The 22886-nt window shown below is 39.8% G+C and overlaps 1 protein-coding gene across 4 annotated transcripts in view; it reads right to left on the bottom strand.

The window, feature by feature from the left end:
* atp9b (ATPase phospholipid transporting 9B) overlaps positions 1 to 22886 on the bottom strand; it is a 46704-nt gene that overhangs the window by 10898 nt on the left and 12920 nt on the right. For all 4 annotated transcript variants that reach the window (XM_031295730.2, XM_031295731.2, XM_031295728.1 and 1 more), the window contains 10 exons: positions 22451 to 22545; positions 19089 to 19169; positions 17272 to 17347; positions 14898 to 14974; positions 11620 to 11780; positions 11176 to 11318; positions 8846 to 8958; positions 5491 to 5742; positions 820 to 981; positions 440 to 532 (listed from right to left, as the gene is read on the bottom strand). In XM_031295730.2, the coding sequence (XP_031151590.1) occupies positions 440 to 532; positions 820 to 981; positions 5491 to 5742; positions 8846 to 8958; positions 11176 to 11318; positions 11620 to 11780; positions 14898 to 14974; positions 17272 to 17347; positions 19089 to 19169; positions 22451 to 22545 (1253 nt within the window). The remainder of the gene's footprint in view (positions 1 to 439; positions 533 to 819; positions 982 to 5490; positions 5743 to 8845; positions 8959 to 11175; positions 11319 to 11619; positions 11781 to 14897; positions 14975 to 17271; positions 17348 to 19088; positions 19170 to 22450; positions 22546 to 22886) is intronic.

Raw genomic sequence — 22886 nt, 5'->3', positions numbered from 1 at the left:
ACAACAGTATCACTATGTGTGGCAATGTATAGGTTTATCTGTTGCCTATACTTATCCATTTCATAACTGTTTACGTGTTTGTCATTTTGCTAATATTCTCATCCAGAGGGGCTCATTTTAAGTGAGCAGATAAAGATTTATGGTTTTGCTAAAAGACACTGTTAGATGAGACATGGCTGCTAGGTCCAACCGGCCAATTCTTTTTTTTCAAAAATTCACAAAATTTTGTTTTTCTGAGGTGTTTCTGGAGCTGATTTTCTATTCTGCCAGAAGCTCCTAATTATCCTTGTGCATTGCATTGTGGGAGAACAGTGTACATGTCTGAACACTTCCAAGTTGAGATAACCTTAAGTTTTTCCTGTCCTTCCCATTATGTCTATACTGCACAAATGCACCCTCAGTATGTGATATAGATATAGATATGCCACACAGCTTTCACCTCTTCTTCCAACCAGTCGTTATACTGGACGATGCTCGCCATGGCAACATCAGCACCCTTCATGTAAAAAGTGATGTCTCCTGTCAACTCCTCCTGCATGAAATTACAAATGACAATTAGTACATTTCCTGAGTGCAGGCATTTCTACACCAATCATCATGTTAACCTCAACAGCCAGGTTCAAAAAACCAATGGGTTTGACACCAAAATAACAAAAAAAAAAAACAAAAAAAAAAACATACACTCTGAACAAAATGCTAAGTCCGGTACATTTAATAAAAAGGACTGACACAAAAAAACAGAAACACATGATTCAGCAACAAAAACACCACACAGGAAGGAGCAGCCACACATCATATTGTCATACACAAGTTCCACACCCTAACGATGATGCCCATCCTTTTGCTCTCGGAGGTGAAGGGAAAGATCTGCAGGATGTGGAAGGAGAGAATCTGTCCAGAAGGAGTCTTCAGCTGCAGAGAGTTCAGGTCTCTGTTCACCAGGGTCAGGCCGACGCTCTCCGTCCACCGCACCAGCTCCACCTGAGGAAAACATTTTAAAAAAAACTGCTCACCGAAGTGTAGAAGACCACAGACTCTGACCTCGACACACTTACATCTATGCTGCACCTTTAATAAAATATAGCAGGGTGATGAATTTCGCCAATTTTACACTAGAGTTTAGATTCTCTGCCCGAGCCCGAGCTTGACCAATATTTCCCGACACTATCCTCGGGCCGGGTTGGGCCCTTGATCAAGCATTTGTGTTTTTTTAATCATTACTTTATTAGCCTCATTGGGTGGGGAGAAAGCTATGCCATAATCTGAAATAGTATATAGGCTATATTTTTAGGCCTAAGTAACAAATGTGTACAAAGTTACAAAATGCAACATGTGTCTCCTCCACTTGCACGCATCACACCAGGCATGCTGTGCATCACACCAGGCATGCTGTGCTGTATTGTGTAGCTTAAGTGCAACATGGAGCTTGAAGATGTAAAGAAAAAAGAAAAACAGCTAGGAGAATTAACTTTGAGCAAGTTTGGAGGAAAGTCAGAGGTATGGAACCATTTTAAACAAGTTGTGGGCAGTGACAACATACGGTATGTGTTGGCTTTGTCAAGTGCATTAAGTGCGGCAGGCTGCTCGCCTATGACAGCAAAAAAACGGAGACTTTGACAATGAACAGACACATGAAGCAGGTAGTCATGATAGCAGATAGTCAGCCTTCAATGTCCTCTTTTGTTACTTCTCCAAGCATACCCCTGAGGGCTAGGCAAGCCCTCACAGAGAAATGCGTTGAGTTTTTTTTTACGTTTCTTCATTCGGATCCATTTGCGATCCATTCCATTCTGAATAAACAAACGACGCAGTTTACATGCTTCGTCCTTGTTGCATTATTCATTAAGATAATTCTTAACAGATTTCTGCAGTTCAAACAACTCTGAATTGTAGTTGAGAACGTCAGTTATAACGGCCCACTCATAATTACAGTTAATGTGTCGGGCCAGGCCGAAAGACGTGCACAGGCTCGGGTAGGGTCGGGCTGGATGTTTTTTGGGCCCGATCTAAGCTTTATTTTACACTAAGTGAATTGAAGAGGAAGATGTGAATTAAAGTCCTAGTGAAACTTCAAAGGCATGTCTCCTTCGACTATTTTTTGTAAAAAAAAATACATTTATGAATAACAAGTGAAGTCGTTTTTTTCTAATTTAAAATGAACACTCTTTACCAAATACAAAACAGGTAAATGACTATGTAGAAAAGAAAATCCCAAACAAATGTAGCCCATAAAGCTGACCAAATCTATTTTCACTTGCAGTTGAAAGACAAGGCATGAGAGAGTTACGGTATCTCCAGAGCTGCTGAGCTCTTCTCATTCAGCTCCAGATAAGTGTTTTTCTGTTTCTCTTTCCTCTTTCTCGCCTCAGCAGGAACTGTGGCCCCCGAGTGAGCCTTCAGCTGCACACGACTCAATTCTCAATGGGTTCATTTTCAATTTGCTCACTCAAAGGTTGTTATTATACTCTGACCTACAAATTGGAACTTCCTGTTAATACCCCATCATTTCTCCTGCTCCCCCTTTGAGCTCCGTAAAAAGGAGCTGCCTATATTTACTTAACACACATCTGTGTGTCATTATCCTGGTGTGTGTGTGTGTGTGTGTGTGTGTGTGTGTGTGTGTGTGTGTGTGTGTGTGTATGCAGCTACACACACACACACACACACACACACACACACACACACACACACACACACACACACAATGTACTGAGGATCCTAAACCTTCAATCTACTTTATCAGCTCTACAGAAACTATTTAAAGCTTTGACAACTTTGATACAAACTGCACGTAAATCATGTGTATAGTAATAGAAAAGAGTATTTTATTACAATGGCAGACTGGCTTAAACAACCCGATGAATCATTTCAACGGTGTTCACCATGTACTAGTGATCATGTAAATCACAATGGCAGCACTGCCTTTAAAATCAACAGCAGCTCAAGCATGTCTTGATGAAAATGGGCCCTTAACTGTTAAATTCTCCTGCTGGCAATATAAAAAGGTGCACACTCGAGAACTGAATTCACCTTTGGATAGTTTAACACTATGGGTTTTGAAGGAGTAACTACATATCTCTAATACAACATCTCTCTATATACTATGTGTCCTTTGAGCTTCAACAGTACAACATATCTGGATATATATGCAAGACTTTAAACAGATCTACTCCAATATAAACAGCAAGACAATTAAAATAGTCAAACCCTAACAAAATTAAAGAAGGAACTTCAGTGCAGAAGGTAAATTATTTTGAAAGACAAATATATATGAACATTATACAGTGCTTTCATCAGTGAAAAAAACAAATGTACTTATTAAAGAGCGAGACAACAGATCGTACACACACACACACCATACAGTTAGTGACATGCTTTCAATCACCCAGCAGTGGTTGGTCCACCAGAAAGTCAGGTGGAGCTATAAAACAGGCACGCTCTTTAACTCACTACTGTGTGAAGCGGAGTATTGTTATTGCTAGCGTTGCGAGTAAATGGCTCAGCTGCCAACTGCCAACTAACTGACGTCACACAGGCGACACCGTTTGTATCTCTGGGAAGTGAGATCCAAAAACCCTCCAGCAATTACCGCTTATCGCCATAGGTGCCGCCAAAGACAACGAAACAGAGCTCTTCGAGATTGTAACTTTAAATATAAATGATTTAAACATGGCACCAATCATTTGCTGATGCCTGGCAACCACTTAGTAACCGCAAAGCCTGAAGAAATTATACTTTATTTGCATATTTAAGATACTGTCTTCCTCCCTTATGGTACATATGCCTCGTACATTCGCCAAAACTGCCAGTTACGTCCAATAGGAAATGATAAAACACCCAATTCCTGGAAATGGCAGTCATTAAAGGTTACAGTCAAATGCTCTTGTCCGATATTACAAGGGTCAAAGGTTACAGGAGGACTCTGTTCACAGCATGGCTGACCAGCAGGTCAGATGACCCTTGTTCTGACCTCGGCGGCCGGCCCACTTCATCTCCTTAATAATGGCTCATTACATTAGAGACACTGAGCAGAGAACCAGGGCCAAACAAACTATCATTAACAGAGGAGCTGTGGCCAAGATCTGATGCTGCAGTCAATGAGAGTGAGGAGACAAGGAGTGAGAGAGGGATGGAAATTAAAGGACAGAGAAAGAACAAAGAATATAGTAGAAAGGGAAGGGAGAGCTCCACCAACAATCACAGACCTCCACCTCTCATCGTCTCTGGGAGAAAATTAAATATTGATCAATCCAAGCAGTGCGAGACAATGGAGAGAGGGGAGATAGAGCAGAGTGGGCAGGGAGGAATATAAATAAATATATACATCAACTCAGAGGGGGAGGACAGACAGGCAAAATGGAAAACTGAGATTTATCTTTCGCCACCTTTTTATCTTCATTTTGATTGCTAGACTTCTAGACTAGGGGTTTGAAACAAAGTATGCAAGTCTCACAAAGGCTTCACGAAACCTCACGTCATGGGTGATAAACATGCCAACAGTCTTGACATGGTGTGTACAGGAAGATTAACTAACCTTCAATATGCATTAAACACTCTTTGAACAAATACTGGCTGTAGATTTTCCTGATCAAAAATTCTTCCCCGTCTTCCCAGTATTTAGAATTCATTTCTATTGATACATTCTTTAGTATGATTAGAAAGGGCTATACATAAAGGCTTAATAGCACCTTCAGCCATAAAAGCTCAAACTCTTGGGTTACACGGAGAAACTGCCAGAGGAAAGGAAGCTATAGGGATGCCTTTGGGGATCGTTTTTGTGCTGCATTCTTCCTTCACTTGGAGCAGTAAATTCTCAGGAAGAAAATACAGACGATTAAATAGCTTAACCTCTACGAAGAGTTCATGACCTCTGACTCCCTGTTCATGAAGTGAACATTATGACAAACCAGGGTTATTTAGGATCACCAATAAAACATTAAGACAGAGAGGAAACTGTGGAAAGGGGTACACAGGCTTTGCTCCTGATAACCCCCCATGTTTATTCTTGAAGAGCAGATGGGTTTAATTGATTGATTTAATCCAGATATGAGACACTTTCAATGACAAGTGTAAAAGGGGCCTTAGAGAGCAAAACCATTTGTCACCACTTAACAACTTGTAAAGGTGTAACCTCCATATGGGTTTTAGTTGTTTTATGGTTTGTCTCTCTGGTCTGAAAAATAGCATTACAGATATAAATAAAATAAAATAAAAAAATTATATATATATAAAAATGATCAGCAAAGTCTAAGGAAATGACTTGACTGGCGCAGCACAAGGGCACTGAACCCATTGGATATCATTCAACCTGCTAATTATGAGTTGCAGGTAGAACTATAGCCTAATCTTGGGGAGCAACCTCTGAAACTCACTTTCAATTATCAGTGACCCCCTCAATGTCTAAACCAACATTTTTTTTTAATCAGTCCATTTTTTTGGACTTCAGTTTTCTATTCAGGCAGTTGAACTGTTAACTGTATCTCATATTACCTCATCAGGGCTGGAGGCCTGGTAGGTGCGGTTGTCATCACTGTAGTCCTGGTCGGCTTCAGCAGACTCCGTCTCTCCGTTTACGATGGCATGCGACTCGTAGACGGGTGTGACATTGTGGCACAATGCGATGGCCTTCACAGCCTCGTGGATGCGACTGCTCACACTCTTGCGGACTTTCGGGCACGACGTCTGGGTCTTCCGCGATGGAGTGGAGCCACTGGTGCTGCCATTGGAGGGCTGGGAGGTCACCTGACATCACAATAATGTGAGCCATGGAGTCAATAAATGATCTGTGACTTCAAATCATGCCATTTCAGTCACATTCATGACACGTGTGAGCTGTGCAAAAATGTTTTAATCATTTCATAAGGGTTGTGTACCAACATTTGCAAGTACCAAATTACATTTACGTGTTAGCTAATGGCTCATTTTCATGAGCCAGAGAAACTACTACAAAAATATATTACACAATCTTATCAGACAAAGACATTTTACTTAAAATGTTACAACTTTGCATTCATTTCCAAAATGCTGGATCACTGTGTATTGTAGGCAACAAGATCAAATCTTACACTCGCAGCTAATTCACTCTGACACCTCTTTTCAAGCTAAATGACACAGTGAGAGGAAGTGGTGTATAACCGTCTTTATCGTGTCATATCTGATTTGAGGACCTTTTATGTATTCTGCTGTTTTGACATCAGCCATCAGTTTAACAGGGTGGTGACTAGCGAGCAGGCAGACAGCCCACTGTTCCAGCTGCGTTCGACGGAGGGGATGGGGGGGATGTGGGGGGGCCGATGCGCTCTACTGAATCATTTGATTTTGGCTTATTATTAACCTTCAATCCTGCCAGACAGGGAAGGAGGGACCATGGGGAGTACAGTAGGGATGCAAGATGACGTTTGTCAAGAGTGACTGAAAGATCGATGGACAGATCATTAGGTTATGTTTAGGGTCTGAACTACATGTAGAGGATGTTACTGAATACACAGCAGAGTTATTAGACAGCAGTCTGTGTAAGTCAATCAACAAGTCCAACACCACTCTAAAAGTGTACACACACCAAAAGAGCAGCTAATGTTTTATCATTTAAAGAAAAACTTGTTTACTCAATCTTTTGCACGATATATATATATATAAGGGCTGTCAACATTAACGCGTTGTGTTTAAGGCCCGACGCAATGCGATTAATTTTTTTTAATCGCATGCCGCCATTTATTAATTTATTTTACACTTCACTCGGCTTTGCGTCATGCCTAACAGGCTACTATTTTGACCCTTTGCAGCACCGTTACTTATCATCAAGCTGCCACTTCCTCCTAACACATCCTGCTGCTGCAGGCATGATGGAGAAACACAGCAGCAGTAACTCTGAATGGAGCTGTAAACAAAATATATCGATATATCGATATATCTATATATATATATATATATATATATATATATATATATATATATATATATATATATATATATATATATATATATATATATATCGATATATATATATATATATATCGATATATATATATCGATATATATATATATATATATATATATATATATAACAAAATATATCGATATATATATATATATATATAAAACTGTTCTGAAATGCAAAATAATAGAATTTTAATCATGTGATAAAATATGCGATTAATCACGATTAACTATAGAAATTCAGCGATTAATCACGATTAAAAATTTGTAATTGTTTGACAGCCCTAGAAGCACAGAAGAAGTTTGTATTTGGTTATACCATTATCACAAAAAATATTCTAATGTAACCTAGGAAGTCGATAGATAATTAAAGAGGCCCTCATCTTAGAGTTGAAACACTTAATCAATTAGTCTTGATTAATCTGCAACTATCAATTACTTTTTTCACTTTTTAAGTAAACATGTAGAATATTTGCTGGTTCCAGCGTCTGAAATGTAAGGAGTTGCTGCTTTTCTTTGTCATATGCGATAGGAAATAGAAAATGATGATGGGTATTTCTCACATTTTTTTGAATGATTTATAGAACAAACAGTAAATCGATTTGTGGAGAAAATAATAAAAATAAACTGTTGTTTCTGCCCTAATCTGGATGGAAAAATGTTTAAAACAATAATAGCTTCATGTAATTATGTCACTGTGACAGTAAAGAAACCGCAACATAGTAAAAATCAGCTGGGCAGAGGCAATGCTGCTAAAAAGACTAGTCATTTTTAATTAGCTGAGATTACACATAAGGGTGGGGGGCAGATGGTTTCAGTGTCGACCAGCTGTTTGGAGCTGGCTGAGAACAAACAATATCATTCTGTCAAGACTGCAGCCAGATCTGAGCCACCCAGTGAGAAAAACACTTGCTTACAGTATGTGGAGTCGCTCAGGGACACTGCGTGATGAATGAACAATATGGGCTTCTTTCCTGGAAAAACTTATCCTTAGCTAAATATAAAAATGGATTAAACTGATCTACAGGGAGAGGTGGGAATAAGCAGGAAAAACATGAGTGAACATATTTGTATATCAATGTATCCTCTCCCCTACTGGAAACAAATTTTAATATTCTAAATGACAAGTTTTCCTTTTATTTGGTTGGTTGTGTCCAGTGTTACATACTGGATCATATAGATCCTCTCTGAATACTTCATGGGAATTAATAACTTTGTATTGCTAAAGTGAACAAAAAGGCAAAAGTTGAGCCACTCCCAAATTAGCACTAAAAATCTACACTGAAACTTTCTGGATGGTGCTTGTTTTTATGGTCAGGATCTTAACAGAAAAATCCAAAAGGATATCAATTTTGAGAAGATTTATATAAAATAAATAAAAATGGAAAATAAGAAAATCTACAGATTATTCGAATGAAAATAATTAATCCACTATCTTCCACTTCCGGGACTGCCCCGTTCCCACCGGAAATTCCGCCGTATGTCCTTCTTTTAGGCCGGGTGTCCAGTACCTTACGTTTTCTTTCATGAATTTTAAACTTTTAAAAAGTATGAGGACTATTGTTAACGGCTCCTCAGATCTCTGCAGGGTAAATTCAGACAGCTAGCTAGACTATCTGTCCAATCGGAGGTTTCTGTTGCACGACTAAAACAACTTTTGAACGTACACGTTCCACCAAAACAAGTTCCTTCCTGAGGCTATTTTGCAGCGCCACTGGGGCTCCGTTCGGCTCTTAGTGCCGCCCATGACGATTGTGATTGGTTTAAAGACATGCCAATAAACCAGAGCAGTTTTGCTCCCATCCCGGAATGCTATGTGAACTAGCCAGACCCTCCTCTGCACCGTTGTGGAGGAAGGTCTGGCAAAGCGAGACTAGTAGCAGCCCTATTGGAGAGTAATAAATCTTACCTGTGCATATGACTTGACTATGTGGTTCTGGATCTCATCCATGGTGTCAGTGCCGTAGGACACTGTTCCCAGGTGCAGCCGCTTGAAGACCATTTCGTTCTGTGTCAGAGTGCCTGCAGTTCAGAAGACAGTTACAAACTAACAAATCCTAAACAAATCACATCGCCTTTACACTATTCCTCCATTACGGTTTTTCACATAATGTTTGCTCTTATTTGTGTTATTGTCAGCATCAGAAGTATAGCTCAACTGATACTGGAATTTGGAGACTGACGCTGATGTTGATATTTGTATCGGAAGATAGTACACAAGAATTGTGGTGGAAAACTTTCTTTTTTTTTTTTTTTTTTTTTTGAATTGCGACCAAGACCCATACTTAGCAGGACATTTTACAGTTGGAAAATCAAAATATCAGTGTTCTCTAGTGGACAAACTATATAATAGTGACACTGTTTCCTAATTAACTGAAGCCTAGGTTGGCATTTCTGTACTGCAATTTCTTGTTACTTATCGTCATATACGTGAAATATCTGCAATGAGCTAATATCGGCCAATATATTGCTCTGGCTGATTCATATGTCTCTGTCTCTCTAATCAAAAGTTGATGTGGCCGGGTTGGCTCAGTGGTTAGAGCATGCACATATATTTAGAGGTTTATGCCTTGACGCAGAGGTACTGGGTTCAACTCTGACCTGTGACGATTTCCTGCATGTCTTCCCCCTCTCTCTCCCCTTTCTCACCTGTCCTGTCCATTAAAGTCGGAAAAGCCCAAAAAATAATCTTTAAAAAAAAAGTTGACCAAATATGTCTTTCAATGACATACTGACTATACATTACATTAAATTAAAGTTAAGTTCTTCTGTTCTGTAAACACAAAGCTTGTGGAGTAAGATAGAGTATTCATATAAGAAACATCAGCTGTTTAAGACTGTCAAGGGTAAAAATACATCAGAGATGTTTTATTCACACAGCCACTAAACACACAGCAAAAATAAAATATATTCAAAGATACTCAAATTCTCTGAAAACACACACACACACACACACACACACACACACACACACACACACACGTCCCCAGAGGACGGCCTACAATGCATAATGGGACCTGCAGGGTTGTGTGACTGCCTTCTCATTGACCTAATCTCATTACCAATGTGGACAACATATCCTCTCTCACTAACAGACAAGAAACAACATGGCATACAAAAAGACTGAGTGAATATTCAAACACTAAAAGAAAAAAATTATTTGGAAAACGAGGCGATGGCCTTGTTTAATGGATGTCAGTTGCCAGAATGTGTGCCGATAGAGCATAAAGCTGATTAGAGGGCATCTGACTTCTGAAAACATTAGAGCCACGGGGTTAACCAGTTCTACTGGATTGATTGTTTGTTCTTCTTTCCATGTGCTTTACCTATCAACCTGGATAAATAGGCTCTACAGCTAATCTATTCCTACCTAGATCAGCGGGGTAAGACAAAGAAGCATGTTAGGACCACAGCAGTAGTTTATCACTCTGGCACACTGTCTGGCATAAGTAAATAGCAGGTATTTGTTATTAGAGAATCAGGCCATGATTGTGAAATGAGAGAAGTTGAAGTAGGCTTAAATGACACAAATTCTGAAGATTTGTTTAAACTAACCTCCTTTTTTAACTTACAATGTTGACATGTCTTAGATTAGATTTTAAGATTATTATTAAACGCAAATTAAGTGGCTTTATTTCAATGTGAATTTATGATGTGAACTTATGATGGTTATATCAATATATCAGGTCTTTGTATTTTTATGAGCGAGTGCCTGTTCTTACAGGAGATGTGAGACCCTAAAGTACACATTCAAGTTTTAGGGATTAGATGTGCGTTTTATTGGGTTTATATATTACATTATTTTGTTTCAGAAAGAGAGTGAACTGTGAGTGAAATAAGAAAGGGAATTCCACAGAACACCTGATATGCATTCATGTCTGGCGCAGAGTAACATGGTATGCATGCTTGCTAACACAGCCGTGATCAAGGATTAAATGTTTGCTACGCGTTTTGAATAGTATCATCTATAGTTTAAAATTGGGCAATGCATTGTGTATTTTTTTTTTTTTGTTATTAGTACTGTTGAACATAACATCAAAAACTTACAGTATAGACACAAAATTATTTCACCCTGTGACAGATCTATCATGGTATGATGATGATGATGATGATGCCACCATCATTCTGCTATCACAACGTGCACAGCCAGTTGCCCTCTTGAAGTGAAGTATAATTTTGCTTTAACTTAAGTACTAAACATCTACTGTAAATCTAATCTTTCTTCAGTGTGTCACCTACCTGTCTTGTCTGTAAGCAGATAGACTAGCCTGCCCAGTTCTTCTGGGATGGTGCTGGTTCTCACAACAGTGCCGGGGATGTTTTCATCTTTCATGATCATCCAGCCGTAGGCTGACTTCCCCATGTCCAGGTTTACACGCAAACTACACATGGGAAAAACAAATCTGTAATCTATCAAAAGGAACAAATAACAATGAAACAACTCAATTAAAGATCTGGTACGTTCTAAAAAATGTCTTCTGAGAGAGAAGCAGATGGGGGGGCTTTGGTTTCAAAGCAGGGATGGAAGATTTTCTAATGTATGCATTAATTTTATTCCATTTTGAGACCACACGTTGTGCTTGGAAAACAACGCATCACAGTACAGCCATATTTATTTGGCTGTGGTCACAAAATAACAAACAAACAATGTCATTTCAAAGAATGAAGAGAATCACAAAGTACCTGATTGGGATAATGTAAGAGAAAAGCACGACGAATCGGCATAGGTTGCTTAACCAAGGACCCACAAATCCCTGCAGTGCTACCATGACAATGGACAGAACCACCTGGGCCAGAAAAAGGGCTTTGGTGAGGCGGTTCAGCTCTAGGTCCAGTAAGCCAACCTATGGGGACAAGAGGTCAGAGGTCAAAAAAACAGCAGATATTACATCATCAGTGTCCTACTCATTTCCCCTAAGCAGGTTAGCATTGCATTAATTATAAAGATAATCTTGTGCTTATTAGGTTTGTTCCTTTAGTCCAATGCTTGAGGAGAGTGATGTTTTCCTTCAATGGGAATCACACAATTTGTAAACATACAATATTAAGTCCAGACTGGAGATTTGGAGTAAACATTTTATTCCTTTTGTGACAGCTTATACTAGAGTAGACTCTTTGTAACTTTCCCATCTGCTCCCAAAGCCTTACAATATGCTACACAGGGAGAAAAAACAAAGCCAATGAAAGACATTCTTAGCTGCAGGCTTTTATCATGCAAACCATGTGTACGACATTAATAGGTTTATTGGGTGCACTATTTTGTGGTAAACTACAAGCTGCATTATTGTCATGCTGAACTATTGTCCTTGAATGCAACAGAAGGTCAAAAGGACCTCAAAAATAGATAAAGTTCCCATATTGAGATGGCTTTCTGGAAACAAAAAACAAATAACAAAAAAAAAAAAAAAAAAGGGGTCAGAGTTGTCTTTTATTTTTCAAGTGTATCCCCCAGCCAATGGAGCATGTGGGAAAAAGATGTCAAATAAAGAACTGCCCTTCCCCTTTCTGGCAGCGCTCACAGCAAAGCCCTGTACACAGAAGGCTTTCTTCTGACGCACCACGCTTACAAAAACAGCAGAACATAACATCTCTCCTCCCTCAAATAAAGGAACTGCTCTGAAAAGGAGGGGAGGGGGCAAGCACATATAAAAAGCAGCAAAATTCCTCCACTGCCTCAACCCCCACTGAGCCCATTCCCCTGAGGACTGGGAGAGCTGGGAGACCAGTGTGACTGATTTATCAGTTGCTGTTAAACTCCCAGTAGCAGAGTGCGGAGAAGGGAAGAGTAAGGGGAACGAGCGGGTGGGTGGGTATATCCCCACCCCACAGCCTCACTACATGGTTCATGATTGAGCTATTGAGAAAAATAGGGGGTTTGGGTGGATTAAAATGAAGAAAAATTAAGACAGAGAGCACAGTGCATGCCTGAAAAGCAAAGGATACCCTTCTGCTTGAACAATGGCTAGTCTAAATTTTCCAAGCCTTGCCGGGGATCAGATGAAGTCATTATTCATTCAGTCAAGGGGGGAAAAGGACTCAATTACCTCAACCTAAAGATGCTATCAATGAATAAAAAAGTGCATATTTTACTCCATTCATCTCCAAGCCATTAAAAGTGAAAGGAATGATTAGATCTGCCTGTGTGGCTTGTATTTTAGCATGTGTGAAATTTGATGAAGAATTGCAGCCCCGGGACATGAATATTCATTGAGTTAAAAGCAAAGAATATCAGGACTTCAGTCAGTAAGTAGTGTATTAGTTAGTGCTTGAGACACCGGCAAATCAAGAAAGTCAAGAAAATAAAGTGAAATTGGTTCTTGAGATCTTAGTAAACAACTTAGGTTGCTATTTTTTTTTTTTTTTTTTTTCCCCCACACAGTTTGAGAGACGTGAAGAGAGCAGAGTATCGGGACTTGGATATGTACTTCAAACAAACAATCTTAATTGAAGAGCAGCCTCTTGTCAAATGACATTGTTCTGTCTCTTTACTCAGACAGAGGTCTGTCTAACAATACTGAGACAAAGACTGAATCTATGTCTGACGTCCTGTCAGATTGATCAAGTGCAGGCATTGTCCTGGCCGGTGTCACAACAGATTATATGAGGCCAAAACGTTCTTGCGACTTTAGCCACACTGTATCGACTTTCTCCCCCAATCTCCAGTCTCCATATTGGCACTTCTGACATCATCTCCTTGAAATATTGAATTCCTCTCAACTGTCGAGCTTACACAAAACAGAGGCCCCCGCCGTTCGACCGGCCACATCAGCGTTCTTAATAAAAGACACTGGTGTCAAAATCGTGCTGCCGTAGGAAGGGGCTATGTTGTGCCACAGAGAGCTTTAGTGGTGCGGACTGTTGTAGGTGATAACTTTGTGTGTAAAAGTCATTGCATGGTGGATGCCTCATAGCCAAAACACTGCCTCTGAGATCCAGCAGATGCCCGCCTCTATCAGTTGACCTGTGTCTATCTAGACTAACCCTCTTCCAGGTAGAATCATATGTTTAGAATCAGATTTTCATTAATCTCCACAATCTGGGGACAAAACACTCGATGGGGATTCTGTGGGATTAGCTTTCTGCTGAAAATGTCATTTAAATCCTTGGTTAGTTAATTTCCCTTTTGGTTAATTAGCAACCAACGCTGACCTTTTGCATTGACAGGTCCAACTTTATCTAGAAAGTCAAGGTTAAAAAACCACCTCGCCATAGTGATTGATTAGTGATTAGAGGCAGGGGAAAAAACGGTGGCATGAGGGGAACTTGGAACAGATGTTACTTTGTGTGAGGTGTTTCACCCTCTGCAGCTTTTACAAAACATGTATGTTTATGTTGGCATCAGCTGGCAGTGACAGGCCTTTAATCATTTTTGTCAATGCTTTGGGAAGTGCATGAAAAAAAAAAAATCAAAATTTCTCTGGATATACTTAAAAATATATAAAAAAAGTAATATTTATTATTTTCCTCAAATCAGTGCAAATCCATGCAGAAAGAAAAACATTGTTAGTGATAGTGCTGTCAGCAATAGATTTAAATAGAGCCTAAACTAAACTAAAGCCTATTGACAGTAACATTTTGGGCAAAAGTTTTGGTAATCATATGCCTTTTTCTAAGCATATATCACAAATATTAGAGTTCCAGCTTCCAAACTGTAACGATTTGCTGCTGTTCTTTGTCTTATGTGATAGTAAACAGTCAGATGTCATCTTGAGATTTAGTAAATTATTGTTGTTTTCGGATTTTTTATACAACAAACTATTAATCGATATCTCAAGAAAATACACAATCAATAATCGTAGTATATCATCATAACATAGTTTGTTATAAAAAAAAAACAAAAACAAAAAAACAACAACCATGCATTTAAAGCATCTGCAACCAAAACCCCCAAAACTCTCAAACAAATCACAGAACTTGCAGTCTTCCCTGCAGAAACAAAAAACAAACTTAAAAGTATTCACCTTGTTCTTGGCATAGGACGTGTTCAGTACGCTTCTGGTCTCTTTGCCTGTGTAGATCACCACCCCTATCACCGTGCCTGCCAAGGAGAGAGACAAGGAGAGTAATGCTACTCATTAATTGCACCCCACCCCCACCATCTCTCGCACACACACACACACAGACACACACACACACACACACACACACACACACACACTCATCTTGGTCAAGTAAGATGAACTGCATGAGAGGAAACACAATAAGGCTGAGCTGAGGCAGTTTTGTCTCATTGCCACTCAAGCCAACAGACAGGAGTTTAATACGCTTAGACTCTCACGGCCTTCAGCCACCCTATGGGAGCTCATAAAACCTGATCAATACACTGCCATCTTTATTTGCCAATTCATTACGGTGGCCTTATTACAAAGGATTAATGAGTCATTAATATTAAATGAGCTTAATGGGAGAGCAAAGGCAATAATAAACCTAGCACCAGAAATCCCCAAAGTATAAAAATGGCAAGAAAGTTAAAAATGGGCAGAAAACAAAAGGAGGAAAGTTAAGTGCATGCAAAGAGAGGAAGAGGAAAAAGACCAGTGGTTACAGGACCTGAGGAGAAAGGTGATGAATTAGTCTCGTTGACTTCTAACTTCAGAAATATTGAGCAATGTGACAAATGGGTTTGTGGCGCAGCATGTAGAGGGGCTTCAATTTAAATATGCGAACAACTAATTCTCTTGTCACAGCTGGACTGGGGCCTATAAGAGAGTGAATACATGGTGATCCGGGCCAGTTCAAGTGCCCAGAATGCCACTGTAAAGGCAATGAAGTGTCTGTCAAGGAGAGGCTTGGGAGGGACAATGACATTCCCAAGCAGAGATGATGTAAGTAGTCTAAGTCAGGCTTTTTGTGCGAGTGTGTGTGTTTGTTTTTTTTTCTGGTCAAGGTCAGGCCAGAGGGGAGAGCAACACCGCAAATCAATGGTGTGGCCATCGCTGAGAGCATCACAAACACTCTCAACTGACACAACCTTTTCTGCGGGGAATCACTAAGTTGCCGCAAGGGAGAATTACCTCAACTATGGGTATTCTCAGAGTTCTTCAAACAAGCACATAACAGAATCAAACCAAACGCCTTCAAGGTTTAAGGCCATGAATCTTTGTGTACAAGCACAATGATGAGCAGGATGGGGTTTTTTCTATTAAAATGCTGCGCAGGTTTTAAGCCATCAACTACATGTATGTGAATAGAAAAGTGTCTCTTCTGATCTACGTTTACTCTGCGGTTTGCCACTATGGTGGGTGGAAGGGGGTGAAATTCAACAAGGGCACCTGTCTGGGCTTGAACCAGAGTCGTGAAGGTTACATACCCCTACTCTTTTTATTAGTCTTTCCTTTTGGGGTGTTGCATGTAATGGTGAGTCTCAGATTGACATGAATGCTCTGTGTACAGATGAAGAAGCAGAATAGGGTACCATGAAGTCAAGGGGCCCTATTTTAACAATCTGAAACGCAAGTAGCAAACGCCAAACGCAAGTAGCTTTGTGGGCGGATCTCGGACGCTGTTGCTATTATACCGGCGGGATAAATGACTCTTTTGCGCCCGACGCAAATCTAAAATGGGTCGGTCTGAAGTAGCTACATTACCCATAGGTGTGGTTTGGGCGTAACGTGCAATAAACCAATCAGAGCGTTATCTCACATTCCCTTTAAAAGCAGGCGTGCTTGTTCCATGGCGGATTGCTATTATAATGGTTAATTTGCTAGGCGCACGCTCTTAATACATCCATGGACGCACGCCAGGAGTGGTTCACAGCCGAGGAGACCGACGTTTGCTATTGATTTTTCTTTTTGACAAAATGTAAATAAAGAAATGTCACAAAAACATACTTTCTGTTTTTTGGTTATGAATGCATGTTGATATTTTTGCAATGTAGTCTAACATTAGACCGAGATCTTCTGTCTCTCCTCTCCCATGCTGCTGCTTGGGCATTTGGCTTAAGTCGCATCAGCACATCTCCTTAAGTCCTCTAATATTTCCTCATTTATGTCTTCAACACATCCATGATTCATTGAAATGTTGTTTAAAACATATTTTTCCTTGTATTTATGTATGGTTTGCAAAAATGGGAACTGCTGGGTCCGTGAGATGAGAGAAGCAAAGTGTATGGAAGCAGGTGGATGGAAACATACCTTTTGATGCAAAGACACAGTATTTTAATGAGGTCTGAGGTTTTAAAATGACTTCCTGACAAACGTGCTACAGATTCAGCTTCAATGGGCAGCAGACCATACATTAAATAAACACTGTCAGCCATTCTACAGACCTCCCCTGGAAAAACCGTATATCTCATTTCAAGATAAAAAGAAGAAATAAGAGTTGTCATTCACTTACCAGATGCAACGACTGTGCTGGCCCACAGAGTGTTTTCAATACTCAGACTCTCATGGATTTGGGGATCTGTGTCTTCCTACAGGGGAAATAAAAAAGGAAAAACATTACTTTGCAATTTGTGTATATTTCTTTAAGCTTGTATGACTATAGTATGGCAGTATAGTGCCACAGAGTATAGCAGGGCAGCTAGGTATCTCTCTTAGCTTTAGATTGAGACTGTGTGGACACTGCTTGTCCATTCAACTCTCTAACTAACACTAAAGCCAATGAATTATGGGCATTGTAGTTCAAAAACGGTTAACAAGAAATGCCAGATTTGTTACTTCAATGCACCACGGCACAATACATAAATTCCAAACACAAATGCACATACTTCAGCAGGACACCCAGATATAGTTAAAACATTAATGCTACAGGTGTGTTAAAGGGTCTATTATTTTCAGGACTTGTACATTTGTAAATATGTTGGTCTAGATTTGAACTCTTAAAAGATCATTTATTGAAACTCACGGAAAAGAAAATCAAATAAACTGAGTGGCAGAGGAGAGATACCTGCCTGAAAGAAATACCTAAACATTGTGGACTAATACATTCAGCTGTGTATATATATACTACAGTGGTGGTTTTGCTAAAATGTCACACAAAACAGTAAAATCTCACAGTGAAATTATATATTTTGCCATTTTATTCTCTGATGCCACTTTGTCAAGGCAAACCAAATTTCCCTGAAAACAAAAAATCTCAGCTGTGTATAGAATTGAGATAAACAAGCTCAGTTAGGAGTGCATACAGCCTGACCAGAATGGCCGGGCTCTGCTGTGCCATTAATTTTCACAAGCACCTGACACAGTTGTGCAGACTGTAGCAATACAGTGGTCCCTTTATCAATACTTTCACTAGATTTGGCATGGCGATAGAGGGTCCTTTTAAAAACAGTATAGAGAGTGCATGTAGATGAGATTTCAGTGATAAATAAGCCCCTGGAGAGCCTCTTGTTTCACCCTCCCCCCTGTTTTACCCCTCTCTTAACTAAAGACGAAAGCTGGAAATGGCTTGAGTCAGGAGTGCAGAGTCAAGGCTCCAGTTTCGGCTCAAATTGCCAGCCTGATATGATAATTATGATACCTAAGCACCCACATCCTGTCAATCCACTCAAACATGGGAAGAGATGCATGAAAAATAAATGGCAGGTTGCAGAATGCTTGACCGCTCTGACATTGGCATCATACTACGGTGTTCATAACTGCAGAGGGTCTCAATAAAGACCCCAGAAACAAAGCCACCATATCCGTCTCACGGAAGAAGAAAAAAAAAAAGGAACCCTCATAAATAGGTAAGTTCATTTGCTGCGGATCTGTGGGAACCCATTTTTTTTCCCATCCTGCTCAGACTAAAAGCACACGCTATGCAAAGGAAGGCCGCGGAGGATGAATGAGCGGAGGAAGTGCTCGCTCACTAAGCCTGGTGTGTGGCCAAGAGTGAAGACGGCCCACAAAGCCTCTCTTTGTACTGGAGCTCTCCTCTCTGTGGGGGCTGCGCTAATCTGCTATTAATAAAAAAAAAAAAGGAAAAGAAAAAAGAAAATCATTGAGCAACAAGCAGAACGGGATGGATGGAGCTGGAGCTGCGAGAACCTGCCTGTGATGTAAGAGGTATGCCTGATGGAGATAACAACAGGCCCGCATGGACACACAAGATCTCATTGTTGCCGCTTGTCAACACATTGCAGTGATATACATCTTCATGTCAATCCAGTTTCTATAGAAAAACTCTGCATGTGTTTAACAGGTTATAAAAATGTCAACGAGCTACTGTACCCTTGTGAAGTTCCCCTCGAAACTGTGGATGTCCAGCTGAGGCTTCTGGGCGTAGACATAGGCGCTGATGGAGAAGAGATCCTGAAACAAGGAGACAGGACAGAAAAGAGAGGCGATCAAGGATTCAGGATTTATAAATGAATATAAAACTCAAACACAGTCTTATTTAATTAATTACCACAGTTAGTGATTATTTTACCATATTTGTATTCTAAGGACAAACATTTTCATGTTTGCAGGCCATACATTAACGCAGCAATCCTTTAAAATCGCTTTAGATGAGTGTCAACTAAACTCCTATAATGATATAAATGTACTCGAGGATGAAAATTCATTCCTAACCTTGGAAATATTAGTTTGACAAAATAATCTTAACTTAAGGTCCACTTGCTATCGGAACATTCACTCGCATCTCATGGTCTTCAGTTGTCATGGAGAAAATTGAGACAACTCTTCCGAAAAAATGCTGGTTGGTGGACCTTGAGTTAAGATTTTTTTTTGTGAAAAAAAATTGTCCATTCTCAATTCTGATGCAAAACGTACCTGTACCCTCTTATCTAAAAAAAATTAAATTATTTATATATATATATATATATATATATATATATATATATATATCATGAAATATGTGGAAGCAGTTTAGATATTAATAAAAAAAGAAACAGAGACAATAATAAAAACTGAACCATAATCTTTTAACTCATCCATTTCTCTGAGTCATCCCATCAAGTAAGACTGCAGCCTTGGCCTGTAAAGCACCCAACACCGACCTTTTTTTTGCCCCAAGTGGAACAAAATTGATTGTAAATATTAAATTATTCAGAGAGGCAGCCTCTGCAGCGGCCAGGCAACCCTCAGTCATGCTCAGATAGTGTTCTCCTGGTGAGAACATGGGCAGAGCGGTTAAAGAGGAGCAGGGAAGATTATTTTACTGAACCCCCAATGGAGAGTAGTGTTGCTCCAGCAGTTTACAGAAATGGGCTCAGAGACTCTGTGACATCTTGATGCATTCAGAGAGATCAATGCGGCTGCTGAACAAACTGGACTTACCACTTGGTGATTTAGAGCAAACACAGAGGAATATTAAGTCTGAATGTAGTCAGTACTCTCAAGTAGAGATGCACCGATAGACCGGCCGGTGACCGGAATTGGCCGGTTTTCACATGCTCGGCCATGACCGGCGACCGGCAGGTCAGTCTGACATATGCCGATTTCATGCCGGTCAATGCTACAATTAACTGACAACATAAGTTATACGAGTTACAGTTCTCAAGGACACACGCACACACGGACGCGACAGCATGGTCTCTTTTTCCTTTCTCTCAACTTTTCCGCCATGTGTCGCGCGTACCCGCTCGCGGTGTGAAGCGTGTGTCCGCGCTATTCTCGCACATGTAGGGAACCTCGTGAATTACCCTGCAACATGTCAGCTGTTTGGAAATTCTTCAGCGTGTGTACAGAAGATAACAAGTTTGCAATATGCAACACCTGCAAGGAGTAGGGCGTGGAGGGACGACACCAAAAACCAAAATCACATTTTTTTAGTTGGATATTGGATGTGAAAAGAAGGAAATGGTTCTAACATTGCACTTTGGATGTGTGTGAATTTCCCACAGCAGGAGTAATTTATATAGTTCTATTTTATAGTGATCCATTAGCTGTTCAAAAAATGTGTAACGTCTATGTTCTGTGCAAAATTTTCTATTAAAGAAAAGACAGAAAATAAATATTTGTGTCTGCTGTAAAGTGGTTAGAAAAAAAGAAATCAGAATCGGATAAAAAAAAAAAAATCGGTATCGGCTGGCCTAACTCAAAGAAAATCGGAATCGGAATCGGCCTAGAAAGTTGTAATCGGTGCATCTCTACTCTCAAGTTGTTGGTGGTTTTGAAACTTAAAAGACATATACGATATAATTTACTTGTTCTTAGAATGACCACCTAGCTTTATGGACATTTCTAGTACTATTACTATCCAGAACAGCATGAGCTCATCCATTATTAGTATTCAGGAACAACAGACTTTGACTAATAATCTGAGTTAACACTACTGGATAACCTCTTTCCCACTGGGCAAAAAACACTCAAATCTGGCTTTTGTCGTTAGTGGGAAAGGTTACAATCGGCATTCTTTCCCAGGACCAATGATTCTGCAGTAGGCACAAGTATTTATCGGCTCCAGCTTCTATTGGCAGTGGGGGAAACATGACACCCGGGTGGACACGCTTATTTTTGCAGTACGATGCTATGTCACCTCCGTCTGTAACTTCTGCAACTCTTTGTAATCTCAGTGACAAATTCCGCCCGTCTCCGTGCAAGAAGCGCCCAAACAGACTACAGGTGAAAAGCAGCATTTATGCTATAACCTGGCTCATTTACAGTCTTTACAGAAATGTTAGATTGTTCATTAATGTGCACTGTCCCGAATAAATAAATAAATAAATTAGTTGGCACAGAGTTTGAAAGCGAGACTGAATAGGTAACAGATATAAATAAAAAGGTTACAACCTTAACATTTGCACTGGCCTCCATGCTGCTTTCTAGTGTTTCTGGTGTGTTGTGTTTGTACTAACCCTGTTTTCTGGCACGTTCGTGGCGTCAAACATGACACACCTAGCCTGACAAGCCAGACCCACATCAAGATGTTGGCAAATTACATTTGCTGCCGATAGGGTGCGTCTAGATTTCTAGGCTATGACACACAAAAAAAAAAAAAAAAACGGAAAGGCATACGCGTCTACTGGCAATGGGAAAGTCTATGACCTAATTTTAGCGAGTTTTCCTGCGTTAAAAAAGCCTGCATATACGCGTTAATTTTGGTGGAAAAAGGGTCAAAGTGTGCTCATTTTTTCCCATTAGAGAAATTAAGCACTTATTTCTGCCTGAGAACAATTACAAAAGAGCATGAAACTGAGCTGTCTTGACTTCTGACTAAAGGTGAGTTTGGGAGATATTATCAAATACTCACAATAAATAATCCAAAATTGAGGGATAACATTGTGAGAAGGTTGCATAGAGGCTAAAGTGAAGACAACTCTTGCCATCTTCAGGTGTCTTGAAACCCAATATGGATGCCAAAGCTCAATCATCAAATGACTTGCTGCAACTTTAATTCTCTGATCACACTAAGTGGCAACAAAAAAACCCATTGACTCTACTTAAATCTTAAGTGTTGAGTATCGCCTCCAGTTAAAGGAAGCTGCTGTCAGGTTCAGACTGTTCTTCCTGTCTGTCATCAGTGATTAGGTTTCCATCACAGCCAGACAACTTCATTTGATGAGCAATGCTTTTAGAGATAACAGAACACTCATTCACAATCCCTTTATCTGTTACCAGAGAGTCACTACATTGTAATGTATCCATACCCCCACTGCTGGTAGTCGTTGAGTGCAGCCAACGGCAACCTTCAGTTTCCAGTCGGTTTCTCCATCCAGCTGATCAGTTCTGATGAAACATCCACCTGAAAAAAGGGACAGAAATGCTGTAAAGACTGTTGTGTTGTGTCTGTTACATGGTTAACGACAACCTCGGCCACAAATTACATTTACAGAATTAGCGTTGATGAAGAGTGCATTTTACAGCTTATGAATTCAACTTTTCATCTGTAAGAGGAACACTATGTTTTCATCTTTTAAAAGTTGCATAGTCTCACTTTAAGATAAAAAAGGTTTCTGTATCACAATTTCACTCAGAAAATTGATGATTTAGTATAATTTTATACCTATTTCAATAAAAAATTTTGGAAACCCTGGGAGGTTCTAAAAGTTTAAACAACATTCAGCCAACAAACACGAGAAGGTT

Source organism: Sander lucioperca, chromosome 14 (genome assembly GCF_008315115.2).
Source record: "Sander lucioperca isolate FBNREF2018 chromosome 14, SLUC_FBN_1.2, whole genome shotgun sequence".
In the NCBI taxonomy this organism is placed as follows: Eukaryota; Metazoa; Chordata; class Actinopteri; order Perciformes; family Percidae; genus Sander; species Sander lucioperca.
The sequence above is the reverse complement of the archived record's forward strand: the minus strand, read 5'-3'. Positions and strand labels throughout refer to the sequence as shown.